This window comes from Thalassophryne amazonica, chromosome 8 (genome assembly GCF_902500255.1).
Source record: "Thalassophryne amazonica chromosome 8, fThaAma1.1, whole genome shotgun sequence".
Taxonomy (NCBI): domain Eukaryota; kingdom Metazoa; phylum Chordata; class Actinopteri; order Batrachoidiformes; family Batrachoididae; genus Thalassophryne; species Thalassophryne amazonica.
Genome location: NC_047110.1, coordinates 9,437,240 through 9,450,959, shown reverse-complemented (window position 1 = coordinate 9,450,959; position 13,720 = coordinate 9,437,240). Strand labels below are relative to the sequence as shown.

At 45.8% G+C, this 13,720-nt stretch overlaps 1 protein-coding gene across 1 annotated transcript in view; it reads right to left on the bottom strand.

Moving 5' to 3' along the window:
- Positions 1-13,720, bottom strand: part of cttnbp2 (cortactin binding protein 2) — a 420,592-nt gene that overhangs the window by 191,129 nt on the left and 215,743 nt on the right. Inside the window, exon 4 of the mRNA XM_034175732.1 lies at positions 388-1,825. Within this exon, the coding sequence (XP_034031623.1) occupies positions 388-1,825 (1,438 nt within the window). The remainder of the gene's footprint in view (positions 1-387; positions 1,826-13,720) is intronic.

The window sequence follows — 13,720 nt, the reverse complement described above, 5'->3', positions numbered from 1 at the left end:
TATCCATCTTTATTTACAGTCTATAGTGAGCAAGATGTTGTCAATGTCTGCTGTGGATGCTGGCACCCACAAAGCTGACATGACAACATGGGAGATGAAAGGTGTCCAGATGGAAGGAATTTAGAGCAGAGAGAGCGAGAGGAGTAGAGAACACAGAATGCTGCCTCAGCTCTTTCATGGTAATTTAGGGTTCAGCGAATAGTCAGTGAATTAAACTGAATTAACTTCTGTGCAATTCTCCTTCGCATTCCTGTAATTAGATTGACTCTGAACAAGTTACTGTGCTATGCTGTGTTACACTAGGCTAGGATAACACTGTAGAAAGGCAATCGCAGAAAAGAGGCAGTGAGGGAAACTGCAGGGAATGGGAGCATGGAACCCCTTTACCTGATGCTGTTGCCAGGGGCCTGTCTGCTGAGGCACAGCAGCTACAGGAGGATGGAGCACTAACTGAGGAGGTGGAGGAGGGGGGGTTTATGGATGAACTACAGACAGTGATGGCAGGACTGATGATGGGGGGAGACTCTGCGCATGCTGTTGCCGGCTGCTGCTGAGGCCCCCAACCGGATCCCTGGGAGTGGGAACGGGGGCAGGCACCCACCTGAGAGGCCGTCAGGGCTGGGACCAGGTCAAGGGCTGGTTTGGGTGGTAGCTGGGGTGTTGTTGGTTTTAGGCCAGCCCCAGGGGAGCGGCTGCTGTCCCCCACCACCTTGATGGGTGGATGGGGAGGAGAAGGGGTCTGGGAAAGCCCAGGCTTTTTAGGAGGGATAGGGGGAGGGTTTCCTCGATCGATCCTGGCCACTGTGGGGGACTTGAGGCCAATGGGATGACTCAGACGGCTTGGAAAGGGACCTCCCTCTGAGGCAGAGTGTGGCAGGCTCGGGCGCAGGGACCCAGCACCCCCCGCTGGAGGGCTTGTGAAGCGAGAAAGGACTTGTGTGACAGTATGGCGCGCTTGCTGCTTGGCGGCAAAGTTATCACGATTGGTGGGAGAAAGGTCACGGGATGGAGGACTTTGGGAGGCTGTACCATTTTGGTCCTGTTCCTGGAACTTGTAGCGGGCTGCCTGGACACGTGGGCTGACCCCACTGGGTAAGCCATGTGGGGCTTGGCCCTCTGAGCCATTTTCTGTCTGCGTCGGTCCTCCTGAGCTGCTGTGAGTGATCCCCCGACCAGCTGACTTTGGCAGACTCAGACCTACATAGTTTGCAGGAGTTGGTTTAATGGGTATTGTAAGAGGCGTTTTCTTGGGACCCTCCACCTCAGTGGGGGGCAAGTCAGTTTGGCAGGATGCTGTCCGAGAGTCAATGGGTTCTGTGGCCACAGAAACTGAAGTTACAACTTTAACCTTGGTAGGTATACTGCTGGCAGCGGCATGTTCTGCTCCAGTAGAAGCAACAGCAGCAGGTTGGGTGACAGTAGTGCTGTCCTTCCTACTGACCCGATGAGTCCTGAGCTGCTCCACATGCTGGCGTAGACTCTGGCTCTCAGCCTCCTCACGGCCCAGCCTGGCACGGAGCTGTTCCCGCTCTGTGTCAAACTCTGACAGCTGTTTTTCCATTTTGGCCTCTATCTGCTGGCTCCGCTGACGCTCACTGTTCAGTTCTTCCTGTAGACGTCCAGAAGTGCGACTCTCTTCGTCAAGACGAGCCTGAAACTCATCAAACCTCTGCGATTCCTCCACCACCCGTGTGGCAAGCTGCTTGCACTCACGGACCAGCATCATAACAATGTGCTTATTCTTCTCACGCTCATCTTTAAGTTGTGCGGTCAGTTTGCGGTGCTCCTGCTCTAGACTCTGAAGCTGTAGCTTCTCCATCTCCAGCTGAGAGAAAGAAAGAAAAAAATACAGATAAAGTCAGTGGACAGGACTAAACATAACAAAGCAAGAAATGCACAAAAAGAAAAAGAAAGGCATCAGGGGATGCACTGCATACCCTGGACACGCTACACAGTACAGGTGCATCTCAAAATATTAAAGTATCATGGAAAAAGTTCAATAATTTTGTCAGTTATTTTGGAAAATTATTTTTACCTCCGCCAAGGAGGTTATGTTTTCGGTCGTATTTATTTCTTTGTCTGTCTGTCTGTTTGTCAGCAGGATAACTCAATAAGTTTGGAACGGATTTTGATGAAATTTTGTGGAGTGGTTGGAAATGACAAGAGGAACAAGTGATTAAATTATAGTGGTGATCCGGATCACAATCCGGATCCAGGAATTTTTTAAAGGATTCTTCATCATTGCGGGATGGGGGAATTTTGACATTCTAGTTTCTAACTCCACAAAAACAAGGCAGAAAGGCTTGAAAAAAAATTAGGGTGTAACATAGTCAAATGTTCTATCAAACAACAAAGTTTCTGGATCTGGTGATCCAGAATATGCAAAAATATAGGGAAAACAGAAAATGTGTCAGTGTGAGGTGACAAATAAAGCTAGAGATGCACAACTAACACCAAATTGTAGCTGAATCTGTACTGATTCAGTGAGGTGTCATCAGATTTGATGTAGCTTCAAATGTTATGGAGCTAGATCCAGAAGAAAACCGCCATGACCGAAAAATCGTTTTTATACAATAACCTTTGAACTAATAAAGACATAAAAGTGATTCCAAGTTCTAGTGGTATGTTTTCATGGTCAAGGATGTCAAATAAAAAGGAAAGAAAAGTGTATGTATCATAGTTTTGGTTGTAACACTGAATTGTTGAATAGATCACTGTGCCAAGGAGGGAATCTCTTTAGGGTCAGTGACCCTATGGCCTTGTTTAGAGAAGTGTTTCATAAATGTTAAAAAATTCAGATATTTGCAGTTTAGTTGAATAATAAATTGAATTTTGTCTCTTATTTGTTTTTGTCTATAAGCACATGCAATATCAGTAGCTTCTGGGAAAGGTGCAAGTTGCAATAAACTGTGATGCCAAGCACTAAGGATACATGCTATCCAGTCACAGCAGATGAAACTTTTTTTACTACTCAGCAAACATAATTGTTAGACTTTTTTAGGTTCAATGATTCCACGGCGTGTAGATGTTATGGCGTCAGTGACCCCATGGCCTTGGCGGAGGTTTGCACTCTCTGAGTGCTTCTAGTTTTATATATATTCTAGATCCATTACATATATACAAATTGTTATTGAAACACTTCAATTCACAGTATATGTATAATTATGCCCTGAGATGGACTGACGGCCTGTCCAGGGTGTACCTGCCTTGTGCCAAATCACATGCTGCAGGCTCATGGGGGCAAAGTAGTCTTTTTAGATGTTGCAGTTCATTTGGAAGTCAAAGTCCCAGAGGCTGGAGGAAGGGTGCTGAGGCACAGAATCCAAGTTGCTTGAAGTTCAGTGTAAAGTTTGATGTTTTATCAAGTTAAAAGTCAACACAGCAGTACACCAGGAGAGTTTAGAGCACTTTATGCATTTTGTGCTTCCATCAGCTGACATTCTTTAGAGATGCTGATTTCCTTTTCCAGCACGACTTGGAACTTGCTAAAACTATGACTAACTGGTTTCCTGACCATGGTATTATTGTACTTGATTGGCCATCCAACTTGCCTGTGTCATGTGGGACATATGTTCGGATTGTCTATTGCTTGTTTTTGGTTTGTGTTCATGTTCACGGTGTACTCTTGTGGTACACCAGTTTGGGTCTGGGTGTGGTTTTCCATTTGTTTGCCACGCCCCGTTCCTGAATGTTCCCTCGCATCTGTCCCTCATTTTCCCCATCACCACCTGCACTATTTAAGCCCTCTGTTTTCCTCATGTCTCTGCCAGTTCATCATTCCTTTGTGTCATCATTCCAGCCTTCCTCACTGTGTTTTTGAACTTTTACCTGTTTTTTGACCTTGTTTCTTGTCTCATGATTTGGATACCACTGCTATTATTTGCCTGCCTTCATGTGTACCAACCTCTGCGTGTCTTTGCATTAAACCCTTTTAAAACCTTGTAAGCACCGAAACAGAGCACAACAAGATCAAAGCCAAGATTACATCTGAAAGTGCTTCAAAAACTGTTCCTGTGTTTATTGACTCTGGTTCTGGCTACCCTCTGCACCCATTTTTCACCATGAGTTTGAGCCTTAGACTGCCCCCCTTGCCACAACCCCTGGAGGTGAACGCCATGGACGGTACCGCCTTAGGGAGAATTACTCTTTCCTTTTGAGCTGGTCACACAGAAACAATGTGCTTCCAATAAAAGACAAAGTAAAACAAAGAGTAAAAAGTAGTAGGAAATAATTTAATTTGATTTAATTTATTTTATTTACACAGCGCCAAATCACAACAAAGCTGACTCAGGCACAATGCACAAGTAAGGTCTAACCTGACCAACCCCTACAGTAAGCACACAGGCAACAGTGGTAAGGAAAAACTCCCTCTAACGACACCGAGGAAGAAACCTCAAGCAGACCAAGCTACTGACACAACTGACAAATATACAGGATATTTTGGGAGTCCATGCTGGTGTCCAGGAAGGGGGGGCTACAGAAAAACACACCCACTCCCACCTCTCGATGTAGCTGCACCTCACACATTACAAAAAATAAAACCAAAACAAACAAAAAACAAATAAAACAGAAGAAGGGAGCAGAAAGACTACAAATAAGGTATAATTTCTCAGCATTAAGCAACAGGAAAAACAGAAGAAATACTAAAGTGAAACAGAGATGTAATTGTTCATTTAGGAAACGTCAGAGAAAAGAACTAGGTTTTAAAAGAGCCTTTAAAGGTCTCTAGGGACAGAGATGATCTAATATTATTGGGGAGACTATTTCAGAGCCTGGGGGCAGCCGCTGCAAAGGTTCTGTCACCTCTCATCTTTAATCTGGTTTTAGGCACCTCCAGCAACAGTTGGACAGAAGACCTTAAGGCTCTGGTTGGGGTGTAAGCAAAAAGAAGCTCAGAAAGATACACTGGAGCCAGGCCACTGAGGGTTTTTAAAATAATTAAAAGAAGTTTAAAATCAACCCGGTAATAATTTAATTAATTTAATTTAATTTTAATTTAATTTAATTAGCTTATAATGCGCCAAATCACAGCAAAAGCCGTCTCAAGGCGCCTTACATAAAACAAGTCAACATAAAATTGAATAAATAATTAAAAATGAAAAAAAAAAAATTCAAATACATAAATAAAAACAGAAGTAAAAGAAGAAAACAAATAAAAATTAAAAACTATCCATAAGAAAGAGAATAAAAATAGGTAACAGACCGGAAGCCAATGAAGGCAATATGTCTCATCCGGTGATTTTAGGTAATCTCTGGTTAAAGAAACATAGCCAAAATTTTGATTGGGCCAATTGGCAGATACTCTTCTGGGGACTGAATTACATGCATACATGACTGGTCCAACGAGGAGAGCTTCAGAGCTATCCTAATCCTGACATAACTAATGTTCCAACCCGTTAACATGATCTGGCCACGGTCTTCAGTAAGGCTAAGGCTAAGTCCCTGCCTCCCCACAGAAATTATGACTGCGCCATAGATTTGCTGCCAGGATCCACACCCCCTAGAGCCAAGCTGTATTCCCTGTCAGAACCAGAGTGTCAAGCCATGGAGGACTACATCCAAGAATCACTTGCAGCCAGTTTAATTTGATCATCCTCATCCCCTGCGGGGGACGGGTTTTTCTTTGTGGAAAAAAAGGATAAGAACCTACAACCATGCATAGACTACAGAGGACTTAATGACATAACTGTGAAGAACAGATATCCCCCTCCCATTAATTGTAGAGAAGCTTGAATCTTCGACTGGACTGGGTTGCTTGACGCAAGGACGTTTCGCTTCAAATCGCAGAAGCTTCCTCAGCTCAAATTCTTGCTCTGGTGGTCTGAATTCTGTCTTGACTCTTGTAGAGAAGAATAATCAGGAAGTCACAAAAGCTGGAGTTTTAAACCTAACCAGACCCCTCCTACCGAGAGGCAGACTGCTATAGGCTAGTGACTAAACAATAGCTCTAATTAGCACCTATTGTGCTCTAGTTAGCACCCTCCTAATGACAGGGCAGCTGTCCCTCTCCTGATGGCTCCCTTGACGACTGTTGATGACGTGAATGACTCATTACCATGAACAAAGGACTAAAACTGCTTTGACCTGAGTACCCCATTGTAAACAGGGGATAATGTGTGTCTCAGACCCCCTCCCCGGTTAAGGCTGGGTTTCAAACGTTTCACAAAGAATGCCTCCTTGACCCCTCTCTCAAACCATTTGTTCTCTCTGGCTAATATTTTAACTTCCTTGTCCTCAAACGTGTGGTTAGTGTCTTTAAGGTGGAGATGAACTGCAAACTGAGGTCCACTGGCGCCCTCTCTGCGGTGCTGGTATAGCCTTTTGTGTAAAGGTTGCTTAGTCTCACCTATGAAGTGTTCGTTACAGTTTTCCTGACATCTGATACAATACACTACATTGCTCTGTTTGTAACTAGGGATCCTGTCCTTAGGGTGAACTAATTTCTGTCTCAAGGTGTTAACCGGTTTAAAGTAAACTGGGATTTTGTGCTGTCTGAAGATCCTCTGTAGTTTTCCTCTACTCCTGCTAAATAAGGGAGAGACATTCCTCTTCTTGTCTCCGTCTCCTGTCTATCTGGTCTCTTTGTTCTCTGAGACTTCTGCACTTTGTCCAGGGACCATCGTGGGTACCCACATACTGGGCCTCATGTATCAATGTTGCGCACTTGTGGCATAAATTTACGGCGTAAACTTGAAATACACCAAAGTCGCCGTGACATGTATCAAGCAGTGCGCACCTGCCCATTTCACGTCAGGCAGCGGTTGGAAACGATCGTAATTATAATAAACACGCCCATAAATATTTAGACTCCGCTTCAGACACACCCTCATTTTACGACATGGAAGCCAGGAAGACGGCAATGAAAAAGAACTCCACCAATCACGACGCGTGCCAACAGAGCGTCAAAAGTGCCCGTCGTATCAATTGTTTTGTAGTATAATCAAAAAAGTGTTACAGTGGTCATTAATTGCTGGAGTTACGTTCTAAAAAACAGCCCAAAATACGTGAAACCGCGACGTAGTCAGCGTTATTTTTTACAATTATTATAGACGTTTCAAAGCTGTAAAACCCCTCACTACACAGTTTATACACTTTCACAATCAGGCATGAACATTTTCTCACTTTTCTCTCGTGTGTAAACACTCTCAAAGTTCAAACCTTAGTAGAAAAATAATACCAAACTGTTTCAGGCCCAAACATTTGTTTGAGAAATAAAAATAGAACGTTTTCCTATAAATAATTATGATGGCATTTAGAACTAACAAATTAATTTTAACGATCAACGAACAAGGTTGGACACATAAGAAATTATTAATAGTGACTGACCAGTATGTCACAGATCGCTCCTCTGCGTCCTGACGCCGCGCCTTTTCCCACTCACATCTCGCTGCAGCAGGTGTTTGTTTCCGTGTGACAAACACAGTTATGAGTAGGCGCTCTTTTTTCTTCTGGGCGACAAGATTCTTCTAAACAGATACGCAGAACACAGAACACTGTAAAAAAAAAAGGCATGCAAAATTGGACTAAATACTCCGCGAGACTCCGAGGCCACGACAGGTGAACGGCGTTATAGCGAGGGACCACTGTATTCTCTTTTCACATGTCAATAATTCTTGACATGTGGATATTTTCTCGCTCAATTAATAACACACGCCTAATCTGTGAGATTTCTTCATTTTTTAAATGTATTTCTGTATTTATTTTATTGTGACAACCGAATGGAGATGACAAAACCTGGTTGCAGCACGGGCGAATTAAGGGAATGACGAAACTACAGTTGTTATTATCAGTTTCATTGTCTAAAACGATCACACCACATAAAGTTAAGCTCAGCGCTGCTCGGGCTCCAGGCTTGAAGTCTGGAGAAAAGGGCATGCAGCGCTGTCTTTGCAGTCAGCGCTGTAGCCACGGATCGTGCTCCATAACAATCCCGCAAAAGCAGGATTTGTATTGATTATTATGTAGTATAATCAGGAAAGTATTATTTATGTAACATATGCATTGATTTGTATAATGGCACTGTTTATCATGTTGATCATGTTCATTTTTATGTGGATTCCAGCGCTGGTTCATTTTGGTGTATAATTTACGCCACCTCTCGACCTGGTGTATATTTTCAGCGCAGCATATGCTAACGACCACATTGATAAATCCCAAGTAGTGCAGCTGTTTTGGCGTACACCCCATATATGCTCAAATATCGCCGTACGCAACGTTGATACATGAGGCCCACAGTGAGGGCATTCCGGACAAGTTGTTGTTCTTTAGCCCTTCCCTCTGCAGTTGTGGGCACCTGTAGGGCTCTGTGTTGAAGCGTCCTGATGACCCCAAGCTTGTGTTCAAGGGGGTGGTTTGAGCCAAAGAGCAGATATTGCATCAGCATCTGAGCCACTGGAGGGGGCTAAAGTATGCACTGACTTAGATCTATGAAAGTCTTACCATTAATTTAACCTTTATTTAACCATGTTAGTCCCACTGAGATTGAGACCTCTTTTGCAAGAGAGATCTGGACAATTACAGTTTCCACTCCAAGTAACCTGCATGTCTTTAAATGTGGAAGGAAACCGGAGCACCCAGAGGAAACCCAGGCAAACATGGGGAGAACATATAAACTCCACACAGAAAGGCCACAGGTGGGAATCGAACCCATGACCTACTTGTTGTGAGGCAACGGTGTTAAACACTAATCTGCCGTGCTGCCTGGTTTAATACACACACGGGCCATTACAAATATCTTGTCATGCCATTTGGTTTTACCACTGCATCGGCAACAATTCAGAATTTGGTTAACGATGTTCTTTGGGACATGCTCAACAAATATGCGTTTCTGTATTTGGACATCTTGATTTTTTTCCCCCAATGAGGAGATCAGCAGCAGTTACTACAAAACCAGCTGTATATAAAAGCGGGGGTGGGGGGTGGAGGTGGGGGACTCTGACTGTTGTTTGTGCATATGCACCAAACAGGAGATTGGAGTATTCAGCCTTCTTGGAGTCCCTGAAGGGAGTCCTGTATGGGGCTCTGGTGGGGGACTCCATTGTTCTGATAGGGGACTTCAACGCACATGTGGGCAATGACAGGGACACCTGGAGAGGCGTGAATGGGAGGAACGGCGTCCCCGATCTAAACCTGAATAGACGTTTTGTTATTGGACTTCTGTGCTAGTCACAGACTGTCCATAATGAACACCATGTTCGAACGTAAGCATACATGGTACCAGAGCACTCTAGGCCGAAGATCGCTGAATGATTTTGTGATTGTATCATCTGATCTGAGGCCCCAAATTCTGGACACTTGGGTGAAGAGAGGGGCAGAGCTGTTAAATGATCACCATCTGGTGGTGAGTTGGATCAGAGGATGGGGGAGGACTTTGGACAGACCTGGTATGCCCAAACGAGTTGAGCAGGTGAACTGGCAACGTCTGGAGGAGCCACTCTCAGAGCTTTTCTGGCATCCCTGTGGAGGTTGGGGGCATTGAACCAGAATGGGCAATGTTCAAAGCTTCCACTGCTAAAGCTGCAGCAGGGAGCTGTGGCCTGAAAGTCTTAAGCCCAGGTTACACATAGACGGTTTTGTCGGCGGGTAGTATGTAGACCGAAGTTCGCGGTAGTTCCGGCTGTTTTCGCGGTGGAAAGGGGCGGAGCATTTCGCCGGCATTTTGAGCGCCGTACTAGCCGCAAATACGCGGATAAAACGCCGCTAAATCCGCCGAATAAAGCGGCGTTTTGGCGCTGTAGCATCCGTCACACATCAGGCAACGGTGGTTAATACCCAGTTCTATCCTTTACAATCGCAGGTTAAGACGCGCATGAGAACGGCGGTGTTCTGCTGCCGCCGATAATGCCCTGTGTACCACTGGATTTATCCAGGCAAATCCTGCGTTACTCCAGGAACCTTCGCATATAGGCACTGCCCCCAGAGTATAATAGGCTGAAGCAGCTGTCACTGCAGGGGGAGGGAGCTCATCCTCAGCCTTTTCTTTTCTTCTCCTTTTCCCCTCCTCAATGTGTTGCTCATCTCCACCACAGGCCTCTCCTCTGCTTCTGAACCAGACGTCTTGGTAAGTTGCTGCCAGTTTTCTTTAAGGAGGCATACTGGAGCTTCTCTGCAAAAATATCTGGAGCTGGGCACGAGTGAGAGGCCTGCATGCAGCGCGCTAGCGTTTTTATACTGACCGCCGCCTATCGACCGTTTGGAACGCCGTTAACCGGGAGGTGGCGTTTAGAATGGCGTACTGTCTGCTAGCGCCGCCGTTTTGTCTTCCTCTGTCGCCGGTTAAAACGCCTTTGAGGACGCCGATGTGGGCTCTATCGCCATTTTACACGCCGTTGATTAGGGATACAATGCCAGCCGCCAATTACAGCGGTGTAAACTGCGGTACTACAGGAAGGGGCAGGATGAAACGGCGATTAAAAAGTATCAAACGCCGTTGTTCGCGTTGTCTCCGTCGTCACGAGAATTCTCCGGGAGCGCTGCCGGAATTATTCGACATGTTGAATAATTTTTTCGACGATTCTCGGTGAAGCCGGAACTAAGCCACGCCCCCTAGTGCCGGCGTTAACAATGGCATGTGATCCTTAAGACAGCCAAAAACTTTTCCAGGACGCTTTCAGGAGCTCTTACCGTCTATGTGTAAACGGGGCTTTAGGTGCCTCAAGGGGTGGCAACCCTCGAACACCATGGTGGTTACCGGTGATCAGGGAAGCTGTCCAACTGAAAAAGGAGTCCTTCTGGGATATGTTTTCACCAAGGACTCCGGAGGCAAGTTGCAAGGTATCGACAGGCCCACAGGGCAGCAGCCTCTGCTGTGGGGGAGGCAAAGCAGTGGGTGTCGGAGGTGTTCGGCGCAACCATGGAGAAGGACTTTCAGTCAGCACCAAAGTGCTTCTGGCAGGCCATGAGGCACCTCAGGAGGGGAAAACTGCGGACCATCCAAGATGTCTACAGTAAGGATGGGAATCTGTTGACCTCAACTGAGGAAGTAATACGGCACTGGAAGGAACACTTTGAGGAACTCCTGCATCAGACCGAAGTGCCCTCTATAGTAGGGGCAGAGGTGGAAGCTGATGGAGGATTTTCATCAATTTCCCTGGTGGAAGTCACTGAGGTAGTCAAACAAATCCACAGTGAAAAGGCCCCGGGGGTTGATGAGATCCGTCCAGAAATGCTGAAGGCTCTGTGTGTGGAGGGATCGTCCTGGATGAGATGTCTCTTCAACATTGCGTTGAGGTCTGGGACAGTACCTACGGAGTGACAAACTGGGGTGGTGGTCCCCATATTTAAAAAGGGGGACCAGAGAGTGTATGCCAATTACAGGGGCATTACACTACTCAGCCTCCCTGGTAAAGTCTACTCCAGGGTGCTGGAAAGGAGGGTTCAGCCGATAGTCGATCCTTTGATAGAAGAGGAACACTGCAGGTTCCGTCCTGGTCGTGGAACAACCGACCAGCTCTTCACTCTCACAAGGATCCTGGAGGGTGCCTGGGAATATGCCAATCCAGTCTACATGTGTTTTGTGGACTTGGAGAAGGCATATGATCAGGTAACCCGGGAGATACTGTGGGAGGTGCTGTGAGAGTATGGAGTGAGGGGGTTCCTTCTCAAGGCCATCCAATCTCTGTACTCACAACACGAGAGCTATGTTCAGGTGCTCAGCAGTAAAGCCCCTTTCACACCGGGGGTGCTCCTGGTTGCTCCCAGTTGCGGCATGCGTTATTATGATGACGCTGTGTGGAAGCAACTCAGTGCCGAGACGATGCAGCTCGGCGCCACAACAGTGCGAGGGCACAAAGGAGGAAGCAAGTCGGGGGCCGAAAAATTAAACCTGTTTAATTTTTTTGGCGTCCTGTGCTCGACGCAGAAAGGAAGTGGTTCCAGCGCAAGTCGGGGCAAAGAGGCATTACCCGGCATGACTCGAAGCCAATTTATGATTCCTGCTGTATTCCACTGTTCCCGCAGTATAAATCACGCAGGATTGTTTTTATACCATGTACTTAATGCAGTAAAAACTACATGCTGAAAAAAAATGCAGAATGATTGCCAGAAATATCCAGTAAAAAGTCCTGACATCTCTAGTCATCATGGACGTTCATTCACGCACGCACATGTGAACAATTAAAAGAAAAAAAAAAGTCTGGCTACAGGCATTACTTCCTTGTTCTCTGCTCAAACTCTCACATCACAGTTAAAAAAAGGACAAAAAAGGACATAAGTCCTATCAATCAATCAATCAACTTTTTTCTTATATAGCGCCAAATCACAACAAACAGTTGCCCCAAGGCGCTCCATATTGCAAGGCAAGGCCATACAATAATTATGAAAAACCCCAACGGTCAAAACGACCCCCTATGAGCAAGCACTTGGCAACAGTGGGAAGGAAAAACTCCCTTTTAACAGGAAGAAACCTCCAGCAGAACCAGGCTCAGGGAGGGGCAGTCTTCTGCTGAGACTGGTTGGGGCTGAGGGAAAAAACCAGGAAAAAGACATGCCGTGAAGGGGGGCAGAGATCGATCACTAATGATTAAATGCAGAGTGATGCATACGGAGCAAAAAGAGAAAGAAACAGTGCATCATGGGAACCCCCCCACAATCTACGTCTAAAGCAGCATAACCAAGGGATGGTCCAGGGTCACCCGATCCAGCCCTAACTATAAGCCTTAGCGAAAAGGAAAGTTTTAAGCCTAATCTTAAAAGTAGAGAGGGTATCTGTCTCCCTGATCTGAATTGGGAGCTGGTTCCACAGGAGAGGAGCCTGAAAGCTGAAGGCTCTGCCTCCCATTCTACTCTTACAAACCCTAGGAACTACAAGTAAGCCTGCAGTCTGAGAACGAAGCGCTCTAATGGGGTAATATGGTACTACGAGGTCCCTAAGATAAGATGGGACCTGATTATTCAAAACCTTATAAGTAAGAAGAAGAATTTTAAATTCTATTCTAGAATTAACAGGAAGCCAATGAAGAGAGGCCAACACGGGTGAGATATGCTCTCTCCTGCTAGTCCCCGTCAGTACTCTAGCTGCAGCATTCTGAACCAACTGAAGGCTTTTTAGGGAACTTTTAGGACAACCTGATAATAATGAATTACAATAGTCCAGCCTAGAGGAAATAAATGCATGAATTAGTTTTTCAGCATCACTCTGAGACAAGACCTTTCTGATTTTAGAGATATTGCGTAAATGCAAAAAGGCAGTCCTACATATTTGTTTAATATGCGCTTTGAATGACATATCCTGATCAAAAATGACTCCAAGATTTCTCACAGTATTACTAGAGATCAGGGAAATGCCATCCTAAGACAGGACATGTCAACATCAAGTAGAACTCCAGACATCTCCACATTTGCCTAAGGACAGTTCGTGCGCGCGCATCTCGCAGTCAAGGGAGGAAAGACAAAACTATAACAGAACTTAAGAGTGCAGCCCTGCAGCTCAGCACAACAAGTAGAAGAGAAGTTAGAGTGCACAGTCTGTCTGCAGCCAAACTGTGCACTCTGATTTCTCTGTGCAGAAAACCTGCAGGCTGCGTTTTCCTCTCTGCCCCCTGCTGCGCGCACCTGACGCAGAAATTCCCACGTCGTCATGACGCCACAGGAAGCAACTGGGAGCAGCCCCAGTGTGAAAGGGGCTTAAGTAGGACTCATTTCCAGTGGGGGTTGGTCTCTGCCAGGGCTGCACCTTGTCACCAATCCTGTTTGTGATATTCATGGCAGGATATCGAGGAGT